This window comes from Cebus imitator, unplaced genomic scaffold (assembly GCF_001604975.1).
Source record: "Cebus imitator isolate Cc_AM_T3 unplaced genomic scaffold, Cebus_imitator-1.0 Scaffold66, whole genome shotgun sequence".
Classification (NCBI taxonomy): domain Eukaryota; kingdom Metazoa; phylum Chordata; class Mammalia; order Primates; family Cebidae; genus Cebus; species Cebus imitator.
Genome location: NW_016107381.1, coordinates 5,817,412 through 5,835,870, shown reverse-complemented (window position 1 = coordinate 5,835,870; position 18,459 = coordinate 5,817,412). Strand labels below are relative to the sequence as shown.

General features: G+C 43.1%; 1 protein-coding gene across 6 annotated transcripts in view; it reads left to right on the top strand.

Moving 5' to 3' along the window:
- The window catches only part of WDR59 (WD repeat domain 59), a 108,649-nt gene that overhangs the window by 36,388 nt on the left and 53,802 nt on the right, over positions 1 to 18,459 (top strand). For 4 of the 6 annotated variants that reach the window (XM_037739265.1, XM_037739264.1, XM_017530563.2 and 1 more), the window contains exons 6-8: positions 1,137 to 1,174; positions 5,342 to 5,430; positions 9,062 to 9,178. In XM_037739265.1, the coding sequence (XP_037595193.1) occupies positions 1,137 to 1,174; positions 5,342 to 5,430; positions 9,062 to 9,178 (244 nt within the window). The remainder of the gene's footprint in view (positions 1 to 1,136; positions 1,175 to 5,341; positions 5,431 to 9,061; positions 9,179 to 18,459) is intronic. The other 2 variants (XM_017530567.2, XM_037739267.1) reach the window with 2 other exon arrangements.

Sequence of the window (18,459 nt, the reverse complement as noted above, 5' to 3'; positions counted from 1 at the left end):
CAGTGCTGTCATCTCAGCTCAGTACAGCCTTGAACCCCTGGGCTCAAGCGATCCTCTCACCTCAGCCTCTTGATTAGCTGGGACCACAGGTGCTTGCCACCATGCCCAGCTAATTTTTTTTTTTTTTTAGATGTAGTTTCACTCTGTCACTCAGGCTGGAGTGCAGTGGCATGATCTCGGCTCACTGCAACCTCCACCTCCCGGGTTCAAGTGATTATCCTGCCTCAGCCTCCCGAGTAGCTGGGACTACAGGTACGCACCACTATGCCCAGCTAATTTTTGTATTTTTTAGTAGAATCAGGGTTTCACCATATTGAACAGGCTGGTCTTGAACTCCTGACCTCATGATCTGCCTACCTCGGCAAAGTGCTGGGATTATAAGCATGAGCCACTGTACCCAGCCTAATTATTATTTTTTAATTTGTTCTGTAGAGTCAGAGTTTTAGTTTTGCTATGCTGTCAGGCTGATCTCAAATTCTTGGCCTCAAGCAGTCCTTCCTCCTTGGTCTCCCAAAGTGTGGGGATTATAGGTGTGAACCATTGTACATGGCCTGTAATTTGTTTTCTTTCTTCCTTTCCCTATCCCTTTCCCTTTCCTTTCCCTCTTGTCATCTTGGCTGGGGTGCAATGGCACGATCTCAGCTCACTGCAACGTCCACCTTCCGGGTTCAAACAATTCTTCTGCCTCAGCCTCCCAAGTAGCTGGGATTACAGGCATGCAGTACCACACCTGGCTAATTTTTGTATTTTTTTTTTTTTAGTAGAGACATGGTTTCTCCATGTTGGCCGGGCTGGTCTCGAACTCCTGACCTCAGGTGATCTACCTGACTTGGCCTCCCAAGTGCCTCCTAAAGTGTTGAGAATACAGGCGTAAGCCACTGCACCTGGCCTTGTTGTCTTTGGATAAAACTCTGCTATTTGAAATTACGACACGGCCTCATTGAAGTGGCTGAGGAAGTTGATCTACCTCGAGGCAAGCAGGTCTCTCATTACACCTCTTTTTAAGGCCCTCAGAGCAGATCTCCCAACACCATCCCACTGAAAGGAAAGCAAAGAAATGTGTGCAAAGGGTGAAGAACACCAGGTAGCTGGTGGTATGTACCTCGGGCATTTGACTTTTTATTTTTATATTTCAGAGACACAAGGAAACCCACCGTTGCACTGTCTGCTGTTGGTGAGTGGATGCTTCTCCTGCCTCACCCTGGCACCCTGATGTGTCTTCATTTTATTCCTTCCAGTTCTTTCCCATTCCTTCCTATTCCTTGCCATCTCCCTCTCTGACCACCTATGCCCAGGCTGTGCCATGGCTGAGTGGACTTGTAAGTCCCATGTTGTTGGAAGGGGCTTACTTTAGGCTGCTCGAAAAAGCCACAATTAAGACTGTTGGGTGTGGAGGAGGACCTCATTTCAGAGTCCAAGGACAAGAGGCAAGTTGATTTGATTGTAACCTTTTTGTAGTGGAAAATTTCAAACATTCTGTAAAAATAGGGAGAAGAAAATGAACTGCCTGTGTTCATCATCGGCTTCAACACTTGTCTCCGTACAGCCAGTTTTACTTTATCTTTTCCTCCACCCACCATTTCACCTCCACCTTCATCCTCCTTGTGATTTTTTTTCTTTTTTGAGACAGAGTCTCGCTCTTGTTGCCCAGGCTGGAGTGCAGTGGTGCGATCTCGGCTCACTGCAGCTGCCACTTCCCAGGTTCAAGCAATTCTCCTGCCTCAGCCTCCCAAGTAGCTGGGATTACTGGCACCCACCACCACGCCTGGATGATTTTTGTATTTTTAGTTGAGACAGGTTTCACCATGTTGGCCAGGCTGGTCTGGAACTCCTGACCTCCAGTGATCTTCCTGCCTCGGCCTCCCAAAATGCTGGGATTACAGGTGTGAGCCAACATGCCCGGCCCGCTTGTGATTATTTTGAAGCTAGGTGTCATATCATTTCTTCAAGTATTTTAGTACATATACATATATATATATATATATATATATATATATATTTTTTTTTTTACAAGAGAAGACTCCCTGAACAAAAAAGTAACCACAATACCATACTTAAAAATACCTAACATACCTAAAAATATTAACAGTAAATCTTCAATATCATCCAGTATCTAAGCAGTACTCAGATTTCTCCAATCTCCTCTCTCTCTTTTTAGTTACAAATTGTTTGAACAATGGTTCGAATAAGAATCCAAAGTCCATATTTGCAAGTGGTTGATATATTTCTCATCTTTTTAAGTCTTTCTCCTTCTCCTTTTTGGGTTTGTGGTGTTCTTTTCCTGAAGTTTATTAAAACAAGGTTTATCCTGTGGTTTCTCCCCAATTAGATTATGCTGATTGTATGTATGGTGTCGTTTAACATGGATGAACCAAGTCCTTGAAGTGACTTTCTGATCTACCTGTTCGCATTGCTTAGTTGGAACTGACCGTTTCTGGAATTCTCAGTTGCGGCTACTAGGGAATATTCCCACCACTTCCTGAGAGTAGAATGTGGAATAGAACTGGTATAACTTGGTTGGGTGCAGTGGCTCACGCCTGTAATCCCAGCACTTTAGGAGGCTGAGGTGGGTGGATCACGAGGTCAGGAGTTCAAGACCAGCCTGGCCAAGACGGTGAAACCCGTCTCTACTAAAAATACAAAAATTAGCCAGGCGTGGTGACGGGCGCCTGTAATCCCAGCTGATAGGGAAGCTGAGGCAGGAGAATCGCTTGCACCTGGGAGGTGGAGGTTGCAGTGAGCTGAGATCGTGCCATTGCACTCCAGCCTGGGTGACAGAGAGAGACTCTGTCTCAAAAAAAAATAAATAAATAAAAAAAAATAAAACTGGTATAACTTATTCACAGGGATAAAACTGAATTGTCAGTATTTTGGCATCCTTTTTAAAAGCACGTATTACCTGTATGTTCAATCCTGTCCCTTTGTATCTCCTTGGTGCATTGGAACACACATTTGGTGTTTGCTCTGAAATGGTTACTGTACATGGTTCTTTTTCCCTCTGTATTCCATGCCTTTTTATTTAAAGGCCGTTAGCATCATGATTGTATTAAGCAGCTGGATGAATGATTTGTGAAGTGTTAGAAACCACTTCTTTCTTTTTTTTCTTTGAGACAGATCCTCACTCTGTCACCCAGGCTGGAGGGCAGTGGCAGAATCCCAGCTCGCTGCAACCTTCACCTCCCAGGTTCAAGCGATTCTCCCACCTCAGCCTCTTGAGTAGCTGGGATTTTTTGTAGAGACAGGATTTTACCATGTTGGCCAGGCTGGTCTCGAACTGCTGACCTCAAATGATCCACCCTCCTTGGCCTCCCAAAGTGCTGGGATTACAGGCGTTAGCCACTGCGCCTGGCTGAAACTGGTTCTTTTTTTAGCTTACTTGCTCTCATTGTGTTTTTTTTCTGTTATAGATCTTTGTGACAAAAGGAAGTAGGAGACTTCTTTCCTTTGTATTCAGTGTAGTTTCTCAGTGGTGGCAGAGCTACCCTAAGGGAAAAGAGGCAAGTGAGAGGCTTGTGGACCTTGATAAGCTGCTGGATCTAACATTCCCCGAGCGGTGCAGCCTTGGGTACTGCCTGCTCCCCAGAGTCTGTGGTCCCCATCTTTCAGGGGGCACATGCCCTTTGGGGTAGAGAGTCACGTTGTGACTCTGTATTCTCTGTGTCTGGGAGCTTTCATAGCTTGGGACCTCCATTTGAACCTGGTGTAATGATTTTTTTCTTTTTTTGACACGGCATCTTCCTCTGTTGCCCAGGCTGGAGTGCAGTGGCACAATCTTGGCTCACTTCAGCCTCCCCCTCCTGGGTTCAAGCGATTCTCCTGCCTCAGTCTCCTGAGTAGCTGAGATTACAGGTGCACACCACCACGCCTGGCTAATTTTTGTATTTTTAGTAGAGAAGGAGTTTCGCCATGTTTGCCAGGCTGGTCTTGAACCCCTGACCTCAGCTGATCCACCTACCTTGGCCTCCCAAAGTGTTGGGATTATAAGCGTGAGCCACCATGCCCAGGCCCTGGTGTAATAATCATCTTGATAAAGCAGGTTGCATTTGGAGGTTCCCAGGGTCCTTTGAGAGCCATCCCGTTCTGATGCCTCCCCACTGAGAAAGATGTGTTCTTTTGGACTCTTAAGTAACTCTGTCAAGAGGAGGTAGAGCAAGCTCTTGTCACTCACTTTCTCCTTCAGCTGATATCCTTTCTTGCAAATAAACTGCACCTCTTAATACTCTTTCTTGCTTCATCTTCACTGGTCTCCGCTATTTATTCTTAGATGACAAGATATCCTATGTCTCAAGAAAGAACATGACAAATAGCCTCACCAAAATCAACAACATATCCTTGGACAGGACCTAGTTCTGGGCCTAATGCTCCATGTCCTGTGGGGTTCTGAGTCCTTGCTCTGTCATACGCTGGGCTTCTTGGATCAGGTAGCTCTCCAAAGCCTTGGATCTACTATAGATCTCCTCACTAATAACCACCAGGCAGAGGGAAAAGTATCACTGCAGTAATGTCATGTGTGCTGTGAGTGAGGACAGGAGGAGGCAGGAAGGAGTGCCGTCAGTTCGATTCTGGTTTGGTTCTTGATTAATGATTTATTTTTAAGAGTCAGCCAGAAGTGTCACTATGTCCCAGTTTTCTATATGTCTCAGCTCTTTCTGGCATCTCACATTATGCCTCCTGTCTTAAGTAGTTCTTTTGTCACTAATGTATCAGTGACACTCTGTATTGGCAGAGAAGGAGAAGAACTGAGGTCACACACTACCAAGGGTATTCCCTTTCCCTGATCAGTGTGGTGCCAGTGGCCACGGCTGACGCAGCTGACAGGGAGGTGGGGTATGGAGAGCTTGTAATCCTTGAGGCAGGATTGGTCAACACTGGGGCTTATTCTGTAGCTGATCTTCAGCTAAGGCTGTGTTTATCTAAGACTATTGCTCAACAATTTAACAAAAAGAAGGGGCAGGCCTGAGAGCTGAGTGCAAGCAGGTGTTATTTGGGGATGAGAAAGGATCAGGTTGCATGACGAGTCAATTACCAGCCAGCAGTGCCATGCTTAACTACTGCTCCCTAAGAAACTAGGTTCTCCTGCTGCGTCTGCTCAGAGTAACCTGTAGATTTTTTCCCTGAGATTATTTCCTCAATTAGGTGACTATGATCCTGTTCCCATGTGTTAATTCCGTTATTTTTTGGCTTCGTTTTATCTGGAATAGTGGAGTTGGTGCAGTCATAGAAACTTAAAGGGTTCTGGGCTTATTCAGCCAGAACTCATTATCCAGCTCCCTGGCTGTGCTCCGCTCTGCTTCCAAAAGCACCAAGGGCAGCAGCTTTCTTCCCTGATTTTTCTTTGCAGCGGGTGCCTCCCAGGTCAAATGGAATAAAAAAAATGCTAACTGCCTTGCCACCAGCCATGACGGCGATGTGCGGATATGGGATAAGAGGGTGAGTAATCTCTTTTTCTCCCCTTCGTTGGTCTTTGATCCCTCCCGGAGGGTGTGAAGATGATTTTATGAGTGCCAGGACTTGGCTTAAGAGTCTGAGAACCTGTGCAGCATGGTAAATGGTCATTTTAAGCTCATAGTACCAGATGACATTTGTGTCTCAATCCAATGTTGAAGGAAGATAGGGAAGTGAGACATTAGGACCAGTAGTTGAAGAAAATCAGCCCCATTTTGCCGCTTCCTACTTATGACACTAGGTAAGCCACTGCACTTCTCTTAGCCTCAGTTTCCTTCAAAATAAAGATAATAACAATGTGTGTATCCCTGGAGTTAAGGCGTGGAGCTTAACGCTATCCTAGACTTGTCAGCAGGCTTCTTATCCCTGCCCGTTTGCAAGGTGAAATGTTATTGTTCTTGAACATCTGCCATCCTGAGTACTTCCAATAACGATGATCGAGGCAGGGCACTCATTATGCTTAAATTTCCCCTTACAAGCCTAGACGTCCCATCAGCCCCAAAGTCGCCTGCACATCAATCATACGTTCTCACTGCAGCAGCCCGTGGACACATAGGGATGGAAACAGTGGCAGGTCCTTGGCTGTGACTAGAATGGAAAGTTCTACTGAATTTGATTGTGTTGGCCTCAGTGAGGGTCATGGTACAGGGAAAAGGCCTCCCCCGCATTTTACTCCCAGACCGTTGGGTAATAATGAACAGAGCGGTCACTGCCATGAGACCTGGGTATAAATCCTCTTCCTGCCTGTGAGACCTGGGGCCAGAGATGTTCAGGCATTGTGGGGAGGGCTTGTTCAGGGATGTCCCCACTGTCTTCTGACTGCTCCCTTCCCTTTGTACATTTGAAAGAGAAGTGGGAGGTGGAGCAGAGATTAGGCATGGCACATCCTATATGCTGCATTAGGCTCCAGGACATGCTGGGGAAGCCTTGTGTGGCAGAAGCCCTCTGCCTTACGTAGCTCTTAGGTGAGAAGGTGATTCCGTAGGGGTTGGGCAGGTGCATCTTATTTATTTATTTTTTTTGAGACAGTCTTGCATTGTTGCCCAGGCTGGAGTACAGTAGCGTGATTTTGGCTCACTGCAACCTCCACTTCCCGGGTTCAAGTGATTCTCCTGCCTCAGCCTCCTGAGTAGCTGGGATTACAGGCATGCACCACCATGCCCAGCGAATTTTTAATTTTTTTTAGTAGAGAAGGAGTTTCACCGTGTTGGCCAGCCTGGTCTCGAACTTCTGACCTTAGGTGATCCACCTGCCTTGGCCTCCCAAAGTACTGGGATTATAGGCATGAGCCACCACGCCCGGACAGTACTTCCTATTATTATCCCTTTTCTACACATGAGTAAACCAAAGCACAATTTGCTGCCAAAAGTTGAACTCAGGCAGGCTGGTTCTAGAGACTGCACTGTTTTTTCTTTTTGAAGCAGTCTTCCTGTCTCCTGGGGTGGAGTGCAGTTGCACAGTCGTAGCTCACTGCAGCCTCACACTCCTGGACTCAAGTGATCCTCCTGAGTTAGCCTCCTGAGTTGCTGAGACTACGGATGTGCACCATCACGATGGGCTAATTAAAAAAAAGTTTTTTGTGTAGAGATGAGAATCTTACTATGTTGCCCAGGCTGGTCTTGACTCCTGGTCTCAAGTGATCCTCCTGTCTTGGCCTCTCAAAATGCTGGGATTACAGGTGTGAGCCACTGCACCCAGCCTGGAGACGGCACACTTAACCTCATTGACTAATACTAATTATAGAAGTAATACTTGCTTTCTGTAGAAAATATAAATGAAAAAATAAAATCATTAATAATCATACTACCCAGAGGCAAATGCTAACATTTTGGTGTTTTCTGTTCCTATGCTTTTTTTTTTTTTTTTACTTAGTTTGTCATTCCGTGTACATAGTTGTGTACACTTTTTTTTTATTTGGCAGTACAACAGATGCATTATCCTTGTGCTATAAGCTCTTTCTAACTTTCAGTGGCTACATCATATTGTATCATCTTATGGTGTCACATAGCTTTAATATAAGTGATTCATTTCATTATTGCTCTTTTGTTGATCATTTATGGTTTTTCTGGTTTTCTAGTGTTTCAGATAACATCAAGATGAACTTCTTTTGTATCTAAAGCTTTCTGTGAATTTGGATTATTCTCTTAAGACAGGAAAAATTGTGGGCTTGGCATAGTGGTTCAAGCCTGTAATCTCAGCACTTTGGGAGGCCATAGAAGGAGGATTGCTTGAGGCCAGGAGTTTAAGACCAGTTTGGGCAACATAGCAGGACTGCATTTCTTCAAAAACATACAAAATTCAAAAAAAAAGAAAGGAAAAAAATTTTTTTTCTTCTTCATATGAGCTATGGCGTTGTTGTAGAAAATTTTAAGTCTCTGTATAAATCTTGCCAAATTTCTTCCTCAAAGGGTTGTACTATTTTGGCCAGACGTGGTGGCTCACGCCTGTAATCCCAGCACTTTGGGAGGCCAAGATGGGCAGGTTACCTGAGGTCAGGAGTTCGAAACCAGCCTGACCAACATGGCGAAAGTGCATCTCTGCTAAAAATACAAAAATTAGCTGGGTGTGGTGGCAGGTGCCTGTAATTCCAGCTACTTGGGAGACTGAGGTAGGAGAATCGCTTGAACCCGGGAGGTGGAGGTTGCAGTGAGCTGAGATGGCACCACTGCACTGCAGCTTGGGGGACAGAGTAAGACTGCCTCCAAAAAAAAAAAAAGGTTGTACTGTTTTATATGCAACCGATAGTGACAAATGGAGCCTCAATAGCATTCTTTACAAATGTCTTCTTATTTGCTAGCTTAGAAAAACCTTGTTTTAATGTATATTTCTGAGGTTTCCTTCTGACTTTATTTTCTATATGCTTATTAAGCATGTATTGTTTTCTTTTGTGATGTGCGTTTATTCTCCTTCAGAATATTAGGCTCCAGCACTTTAAGATGGATAGTTTTACCCTCTTGTTGAAGCTGGGTCCATTTGGTTGTCTCAACCCCTCTTGGGTGATCCTGAGGAAAGGGAGTGGAAATTGTCAGATTGCACTATTAAAGTGTGAGGCCGGGCATGGTGGATCAGGCCTGTAATCCCAGCACTTTGGGAGGCCAAAGCAGGTGGGCCACTTGAGCCCAGGAGTTCAAGACCAGCCTGGACAACGTGCAAAAGCCCATCTCTACAAAAAAATACAAAAAATTAGCCAGGTATGGTGGTGTGCACCTGGAGTCACAGCTACTTGGAGGGCTGAGGTGGGAGGACTGCTTGAGCCCAGGAGGTTGAGGCTGCAGTCAGCTGTGATCATGCCACTGCACTCCAGCCTGGGCTACAGAGCAAGACTTTGTCTCAAAAAACAAAAAAGGGGGTGAAAAGCTCCCACTACCTTGTATCCTTCATTAAAGTGGGAAGATATGAGGCTCACAGGGGCATTTGCAGAGCACGTGAAGGAGAACTGGGGAAATGTTTTGGTGATGGTGTTTGGTTTGGCTTAACCAAAACGAAGACTGTGAAGGATAGAAACAGTAACTGGTAGTATTTTTGCATCCTCACTCAGTAGCTAGCAAACTTTTACGTGGTAGATACTCAATGAATTCTTTCTAAATCGGTAACATTCGGTGCTGACCTGTTGCAGAAACCCAGTACAGCAGTGGAATATCTAGCAGCCCACCTCTCCAAAATCCATGGCCTGGACTGGCACCCAGACAGCGAGCACATTCTTGCTACCTCCAGTCAGGACAATTCTGTGAAGGTGAGTGGCACCCATGGGGAAGTTGGAGGAGCAGTGTTGGGGTGGCATCAGGGATGTATGATTCCACCTTGGAAGGAAAGCTACAGTATGTTAGCATAGTATGTATTTCACAGGTGCATGTGCTTCTTGGGCAACTGAACACGTAAATTTGGTTATGTTGACCAGCCAGATGCAACAGAGCAAGACCCAACATGGTGCCGTTCAATGTAACCATGTTACATTATGACAGCAGAGTGACATGCCATAGCATCTCCTCTGATACAGCTCTTAGAATTTGTTCAGAAGGTTTTCGTCTTTCCCTTTGTGAAAGGAAGTCAGAGACAAAAGTACTTAGAAGGGAAATAAGTTGGTCAGGCGCGGTGGCTCACGCCTGTAATCCCAACACTTTGGGAGCCGAGGCGGGCAGATCACTTGAGGTTAGGAGTTTGAGACCAGTCTGGCCAACATGGTGAAACCTGATCTCTACTAAAAATACAAAAATTAGTTGGGCGTGGTGGTGCACGCCTGTAGTCCTAGCCACTCAGGAGGCTGAGGCACAAGAACTGCTTGAACCCAGGAGGCACATGCTGCAGTGAGCCGAGATTGTGCCACTGCACTCCAGCCTGGGCGACTGAGCAGGATTGTCTCAAGAAAGGGAAAGATGTTTATTTGCAAAGAAGCTGCAAGAAAGTCATATATGCGTAACAGAGATATAAGTAAAGGAGAAATGCCTACAGAGTTGTTAAGGTTGCAAAGTTGACAATTAGTCTATTCCCGGTGGAAAAACAGCTGTTTCCTCACATGTTTATCGTATGTATAAGGTTCTGACATTTTCAGACATCAGCAGTGCATGATTCAGAGATACAGTCATTTTATTAGTGATTGTCTAACTTACAGGAAATGCTCAAGATCTTATGTGTTTCAGTAACCTGATTAGTTTTGGTGTATCACAAGTACACCGTGTTCTGTTTGCCTTTCCTCTCTGGCATGTGATGTTCACCCTTGGGCAGAATGATGGCAGGGCAGAGACATCTTTGCTCCAGTAGTTCCTCCTTGTGGTCAGGTCCCTGTCTCTAAGGACAGGGGTTTGACCACAGCAGTTGGGTTAGCAATTTTATGATTCAGCGTCATTTATTTAATGCTTTGTTGTATTTGTATAGTCATGTTTGACATCTTTGTGATATGATTGGCAAAACTATAGTCATACAGTAAGTTAAAAGTTAACTTCTGTCTTGACGTTTATGAATCCCTTAGGGTTGTAAGGTTTTTTTTACTGAGCCAGACGTGACTTTTTTGTTTGTTCGTATTGCATTTGGGTTTTTTTTTTTTTAAAGACGGAGTTTCACCATGTTGGTCAGGCTGGTCTTGAACTCCCGACCACAGGTGATCTGCCCGCCTTGGCCTCCAAAGTGGTTGGATTACAAGTGTGAGCCACCGTGCCCGGCGTAGGGTTTTTGTTGTTATTATTATTATTATTTTGAGACTGAGTCTCATTCTGTCATCCAGGCTGAAGCGCAGTGGCACAATCTCGGCTCACTGCAGCCTCCGCCTCCTGGGTTCACTTGATTCTCCTGCCTCAGCCTCCTAAGTAGCTGGAATTACAGATGTGTGACATTACACCTGGCTAATTTTTATATTTTTAGTAGAGAGGGAGTTTTACCATGTTGGCCAGGATGGTCTCAAACTCCTAACCTCAAGTGATCCGCCTGCCTCGGCCTCCCAAAATGCTGGGATTACAGGCATGAGCCACCATGCCCGGCCGCATTTGGGTTTTTTTCCCCATACCCCAGTCAGCCTGTCTCCCAAGTTCAGGAATCAAAAACCATCCAGTTCAACTCCACCTCTTTCTCTGAGATGCTCAAGTTTGTTGCTATTCAGTGACATCTTTCCTACCTGTGAGGCTGGGGTTTCATAGGTAGTAAAGCAGGTAACAGCCAGCTTCCTGGGAGGACTTGATGGGCCTTGTTTTCCCATACAAAGCCTTCTCTGTTCTTTACCAGCAGGCTTAGCTTATAATTGAAATGAGATTTTTGGCATGATATTTTATTTATTCCACTATATCCTGGAAGCAAGATAATTTTTACTGAATGTATGTCAATAGCATGATCATAAAAAGTGAAGAGACTTAGAAAAGGGACTTTGTATAACATTCAACCATTATTTTTAGTAGATAAGGATCAATATGTGTAATTTTTCTACATAATCATTAAGTTTATATGACAATTTATTAGCTCATAATTTATATTAATAATTTTTATTATATTTTTATTTTCTGAATTCTAAGGGGTCAGTTGGAGCAAGGTACCACTGCGTGTGTATTTCATTTCAGTTTGTAAATTAAAACAGTTGAGTTGAAGGTTAGGGATAGATAAAGAAGAAAGAAAAGAATTTTTCATATGTGGCTCTTAGAAATAGAACATTAACTACAGTTAAGTGGGTTCATATTATTTTATATAATCTGTTTTTTCCCTGATCTTGGGTTAACAGCAGGCTATTTCACAGAATTGCTGCCTTCTAGACAAAAAGAATCCTAGAAATCCAGACATAGTCCCTTGGTACGTTCTTTTTTTTTTTTTGAGAAAGAGTCTTATTCTGTCACCCAGACTGGAGTACAGTGGCACGATCTTGGCTCACTGCAACCTTTGCCTCCCGGGTTCAAGTGCTTCTCATGTCTCAGCCTCACCCAGTATCTGGGATTACAAGGGTGCACCAACATGCTTGGCTAATTTTTGAATTTTTAGTAAAGATGGGGTTTCACCATGTTGGCCAGGCTGATCTCAAACTCCTGACCTCAAGCAATCTGCCTGCCCCGGCCTCCTAAAGTGCTGGGATTACAGGTGTAAGCTACTGTGCCCGACTACCCTTGGTACATTCTGATGAGAAACATGTACCTATGAGTCTGTTTCCTAGGGTTTCAACACTCAAGGAAGGCTGGTTCTTTTTTAACCAAGGCTCTTCTGATATTTCTTTATATCTTTCTCTGTGTAGATATGTACATATCTATATACGGTATTTCTATCTGTATAGAGAAATAATCTACATAGAGAAAGATATAGATATGTACATATGTATACATCTTTATATACAGATATAGATATGTACATATTTGTGTCTACATATAAAGAAAAAATATATATTTTGTCTTACCATGTTGCCCAGGCTGTTCTTGAACTCCTGGGCTCAAGCAGTCGTCCTGCCTAAGCCTCCCAAAGTGCTGGGTGGGATTACAGGCATGAGCCACACCTGGCCCCTGATATTTCTTCAGAGAACTTTCTGATCTGTAGCTTGTAGCAGGAACCCTTTGGCAAGGGTAAGTGAAAAGGAGGAATTATCTATGAATGGGAGGATGGAATGTCTCCGGTTAATTTGTAATAACTACCTGTATCAGATTGAAAGATTGAAGTCTTCTGTTTGCAAATGACATGTAATCATTTTGTAAGACTGCATCAGTGATTGCCTTGAGAGCAAGAGCATGTTATGAACAGTGAGAAGGTTGTCAAATCTCTGGGGTCCTCTAATTGAGCCCATAAATTGCATAATCGTCACCAGCTGGTGAGCATATTTAATCTAGAAACAGTATTTTTTAAATAAAAGGATTAATCTTGCTAACAGTTACATGTCAGTCTTTGTACATGAGCATGAATATGTTTCTATCGAAAGTAAAAAGTAAACAGTTGCTGAAATTCATTCATATGAACAACATTTTACTTGTGTCTAATGAATCTGGGGAGGTTGAACTTTTCTTTGCTAGCCTTCCACATACGGTGGATTTGATAATAGGGAAGTGTGCAGAGTGTGGAGCTCATTAAAAATCTGGAGAGTACCAAGGATACCTAATTATTTTGAGTATCATTCCTTTTATAAGTTGAGGGGAGAATTATAGTTTACCCTGTGGCCATCTAGGATACCCAAAAATAAGTTGAAAAAATATTTTGACCATTTTATTATTTTGAACATAGGACCTGAATTTGGCAAGAAAGAGTTGTCAAATAAGGGTCTAAAGATAAGAAATGGCTGGGCGAGGTGGCTCACGCCTGTAATCCCAACACTTTGGGAGGCTGAGGCAGGTGGATCACCTGAGATCAGGAGTTCGTGACCAGGCTGGCCAACATGGTGAAACTCCATCTCTACTAAAAATACAAAATTAGCTGGGCGTGGTGGTGCATGCCTGTAATCCCAGCTACTCAGGAGGCTGAGGCAGGAGAATCACTTGAACCTGGAAGGTGGAGGTTGCAGTGAGCTGAGATCACGCCACTGTACTCCAGCCTGGGCAACAAGAGCTAAACAGCCTCTTAAAAATAAATTAATTAAAATAAAGAAATGAGTACAGTCTTGATATATAGTGAAACTAAAGTTAAATACAGCAGAAGTGATAAAAAATATTAAGAATGGTAGTGTTTTTAAAAAACAAGGGACTTTAGGCACATGATTCAGGAGCTTTATGAAAAACACAAAAAGTAACAGTATTTTGGTGAACCCCTGTTCTCTAGCTGTAACATAAGTTTTTACTGTTTTAAACAAATTGATGTGCTTAGAAATCAGTTGCTGTTTAAATGGAAAGAAAACCTACATCTTAGGTGTTTTCTTTTTTAGAGACAGGGTCTCACTGTGTCACCCAGGCTGTTCTATAAGCGGCATGATCACAGCTCACTGCAGCCTTGAACTCTTGGGCTCAAGTGATCCTCCCACCTCAGCCTCTCAAGTTGCTAGGACTACAGGCGTACGCCACCATGTCAAATTATTTTGTCTTTTTGTAGAGATGGGGGCTTGCTGTGTTGCTGGGCTGACATTTTGGTTTTATTCCTTTTGTGCACTATCCATATAATGTTTTACAGAAAAGTCTTTTCCACAAAGCATTTCTGTTTTACAAGAAAATCCATAGCATTTGACCAACTTTGTCAACATGAAACATATGACAAAATTATTCCATTTTTCTCCTTCATAAAGCAAGAAACACATTTATTATCTTCCAAACACATCCTCACGCAATCATAGATAATATTTGATGTTCTTAAAGCAGTGGAAGTAGCATGTTTACTAATGTGATCAAAAGATATTTGTAAATCCTTTCACCCTATTAACTGTTGGATAGTCAATAAAGTTTCAAGACTGGGTGTGGTGGCTCATGCCTGTAATTCCAGCACTTTGGGAGGCTGAGGAGGGAGGATCACTTAAACCCAGGACTTGGAGACCAGACCAGCCTGGCCAACGTAGTGAGACCCCACCTCTACAAAAAATAAACAAATTAACTTGGTGTGATGGTGCATACCAGTAGTCATAGCCACCCAGAAGGCTGAGGTAGGATCGCTGGACCCAAGGAAGTTGAGGTTTCAGTGAGCTATGATCACACCACTGCATTCCAACTTGAGCGACAGAGTGAGACCCTGTCTCAGATAAATAATAATGTATCAAAATAATGAGCAAGGATGTGTGCGTATGTGTGTGTGTGTAAAAATTGTTTTTCATAACTCCATTTAACAATTTCAAAAGGTGTTCTTGGCTGGCTCATCATGCCTGTAATCCTAGCACTTTGGGTGGCTGAGGTGGGAAGATCCCTTGAGGCCAGGAGTTAGAGATGAGCCTGGACAACATAGTGAAACCCTGTTTCTACAAAAAAAAAAAAAAAAAAAAAAAGTAGCTGGACTGGTAGCATGCATCTGTAGTCCCAGCTACTCAGGAGGCTAAGGAAGGAGGATTGCTTGAGCCCAGGAGTTCAAGGCTGCAGTGAGCTGTGATCAAATCACTGCATTCCATTCTAGGTGACAGAGTGAGATTCTATCTCTTAAAAAAAAAATGCATAGACATAAATTCAAAGGTTATTTATTAATATTAGTTGAAGGTCTTAAAATTAATCTAAATTAAGTTGATATAACACAGAAATAAAAGTTTATGTTGAGTTTGCTAGAGAAATATTAAACATATTTACCTTGATACTGTAATGGAATAGCTAAGTTGTTGTTTTTTCTTGCTTTCTTTTTTTTTTTTTGAGACAAGGCATTGCCTTATTATCTAGGCTGGAATGCGATGGCACGATCATGGCTCACTGCAGCCTGGACCTCTTGGGCTCAAACGATCTTCCCACGTCAGCCTCCAGAGTAGCTGGGACTGCAAGTGCAAGCCACAATGCCCGGCTGGCTTTTTTGTTTTTTGTAGAGTTGGGGTTTCTCCATGTTGGCTGTAGACTTAAGTTCTTGTGATCTTTGGTACTGTAAAAAGTTCAGCCAGGCACAGTGACTCATACCTGTAGTCCCAGCACTTTAGGAGGCTGAGGCAGGCAGATTGCTTGAACTTAGGAGTTTGAGACCAGCCTGGGCAACATGGCAAAACCCCATCTCTACAAAAAAATGCAAAAAACTAGCCAGGCATGTTAGCAAGCACCTGTAGTCCCAGCTACTTGGGAGGCGAAGGTGGGAGAATTGCTCAAGCCTGAGAGGTTGAGGTTGTATTAAGACAAGATTGTGCCACTGCACTCTACAAAGAGAGACCATCTCTCAAAAAAAGAAAAAAAAGGTGATAAGAGCAAACACTTTTAAAAAAGCATCATTTGTTATTATTCATTCAATTTAATATAATCTTTACATTTTAATAATTTTAAACATTTTGTGGAAATGACAACTCATATAATCCATGAAAACAGTTATGCAATTTAGGATGTTTAAATTAATTAAGCTTTCCATGAGAAAATAAACCCAAGACTTATTTAAGTTAGAATAGTATGTTAAAATCAATATTTACACTGTGATAAACCTGAACTTTTTTCTTTTCTTTTCTTTTCTTTTTGGAAATGGAGTCTCACTGTGTTGCCCAGCCTGGAGTGCAGTAGTGTGATCTCAGCTCACTGCAACCTCCTCCTGGGTTCAAATGATTCTCCTGCCTCAGCCTCCCAAGTAGCTGGGATAACAGGTGTGCATCAACACGCTTAGCTAGTTTTTTCATTTTTAGTAGAGACAGTTTCACCACGTTAGCCAGGCTGGTCTCAAACTCCTGACCTCAGGTGATCCACCTGCCTTGGTCTCCCAAAGTGCTGGGGTTACAGGAGTGAGCCAGCCTGCCCGGCAGAAGTTTTTTCTATGTTTATGTATTATTTAAAACCAAAACTTTCATGAAGTTTGTTTTAAGCTACTGGTGTTTTCTTCATTTTCGTTTTATTTGATTTTTGTGTTTTATTTTTTAAACTGTTGTCAAGCTTCTTGTTTTATATTCTAGCGTCCACAGCCATTAATTTAACTCACTGCAAAATTTTCCCAGAGGTACAGCTTCAGCAAGCGTTTGAGACTTTTTCTTTTTTCTGTTTCCATTTTTTATGGGTAACTAGAAAGAAATTTATGGGTAACTAGTAGGTACATATATTTATGGGGTGCATGAGATCTTTTGATACAGGCATATAATGTATAGTGATCACCTTAGGGCAAATTGGGTCTCCATCACCTCAAGCATTTATCATTTTTTTTTGGTATAAACATTCCTATTATACCCTTTCATTTATTTTTAAATGTACAATAAATTATTGTTGACTGTAATCACCCAGTTGTGCTATCAAATCCTGGCTCTTACCCATTCTGCCTATCTATATTTTTCTAGCCATTAACCATTGCTACTTCTGGCTCCCCTTACCTTGCCCCACTGCCCTTCCCAGCCTCTGGTAACCATCATTCTGCTCTCTTTTTTTTTTTTTTTTTTTTTTTTTTTGAGACGGAGTTTCACTCTTGTTACCCAGGCTGGAGTGCAATGGCGCGATCTCGGCTCACTGCAACCTCCGCCTCCTGGGCTCAGGCAATTCTCCTGCCTCAACCTCCTGAGTAGCTGGGATTATAGGCATGTGCCACCATGCCCAGCTAATGTTTTGTATTTTTAGTAGAGACGGGGTTTCACCATGTTGACCAGGATGGTCTCGATCTCTTGACCTCGTGATCCACCCGCCTCGGCCTCCCGAAGTGCTGGGATTACAGGCTTGAGCCACCGCGCCCGGCTCATTCTGCTCTCTTATCTTCATCAGTTCAATTGTTTTAATTTTTAGCTCCCACATATGAGTGAGAATACACAAAGTTTATTTTCTGTGCCTGGCCTATCTCACTTAACATAATGTCCTCTAGTTCCTTCCGTGTTGTAAGTGATAGGATTGCATTATTTTTCATGGATGAATTGTACTCCATTGTGTATATGTACCATATTTTCTTTTCCATTCGTCTGTTGGTGTACACTTAGGTCACTTCCATACCTTGGCTATTGTGAATAATACTGCAATATGGGAGTGCAGATGTCTCTTCATTATACTGGTTTCTCTTCTTTGGGGTATATACCTAGCATTGGTTGCTGGATCATATGATAGTTCTATTCCTTGTGTTTTGAGGAATTGCCTTACTGTTCTCCATAGTGGCTGTACTAATTTACATTCCTACCAAGAGTATATGAGGATTCCCTTTTCTTCACATCTTTGCCAGCATTCATTATTGCTTGTCTTTTGGATAACAGCCGTTTTAACCAGTGTGAGATGAAATCTTATTGTAGTTTTGATTTGCATTTCTCTGAGGATCAATGATATTGCGCATTCATAAACTGTTTGCTATTTGTATGACTTCTTTTTTTTTTTTTTTTTTTTTTTTTGGTGAAAAGATATACATATATTTAGAATTAGCCAGCCGGACTCAGTTTAGATGATCCCAATTTTCTTGGCAACATCCAAAGCATCATAATCAGGAGCCAGTCGAACAGATGCCTTCTTCTCTCCATCAGCCGAATCACGGTGTCGACCTTGGCCACATCAGTGTCATAGAGCTTCTTCACAGCCTGTTTGAGCCGGCGCTTGTTGGCCTTGACATCCACAGTGAACACAAGTGTGTTGTTGTCTTCTGTCTTCTTCATGGCAGACTCAGTGGTCAGCGGAAACTTGATGTCATGGTGGTCAGGCTTGTTTCTCCTGGGGGCGCTCTTCCGAGCATATTTGGGCTGCCTCCAGAGTCGCAGTGTCTTGGGCTGCCGGAAGGTGGGTGACGTGCGGGTGGATCTTCTTTTTTTTGTGGCTGTGGACACCTTTCAACACTGCCTTCTTGGCCTTTAAAGCCTTTGTTTTGCCTTTGGTTTTGGAGAGGCAGGAGCTTCCTTCTTCGCGTTCGGCACCATCTTGTGAAAAGTGTTGTATCTTTTTTTAAGAGATGTCTGTTCAGATCTTTTGCCCATTTTTTTTTTTGAGACAGAGTTTTGCTCTTGTTACCCAGGCTGGAGTACAATGGCGTGATCTCGGCTCACCGCAACCTCCGCCTCCTGGGTTCAGGCAATTCTTCTGCCTCAGCCTCCTGAGTAGC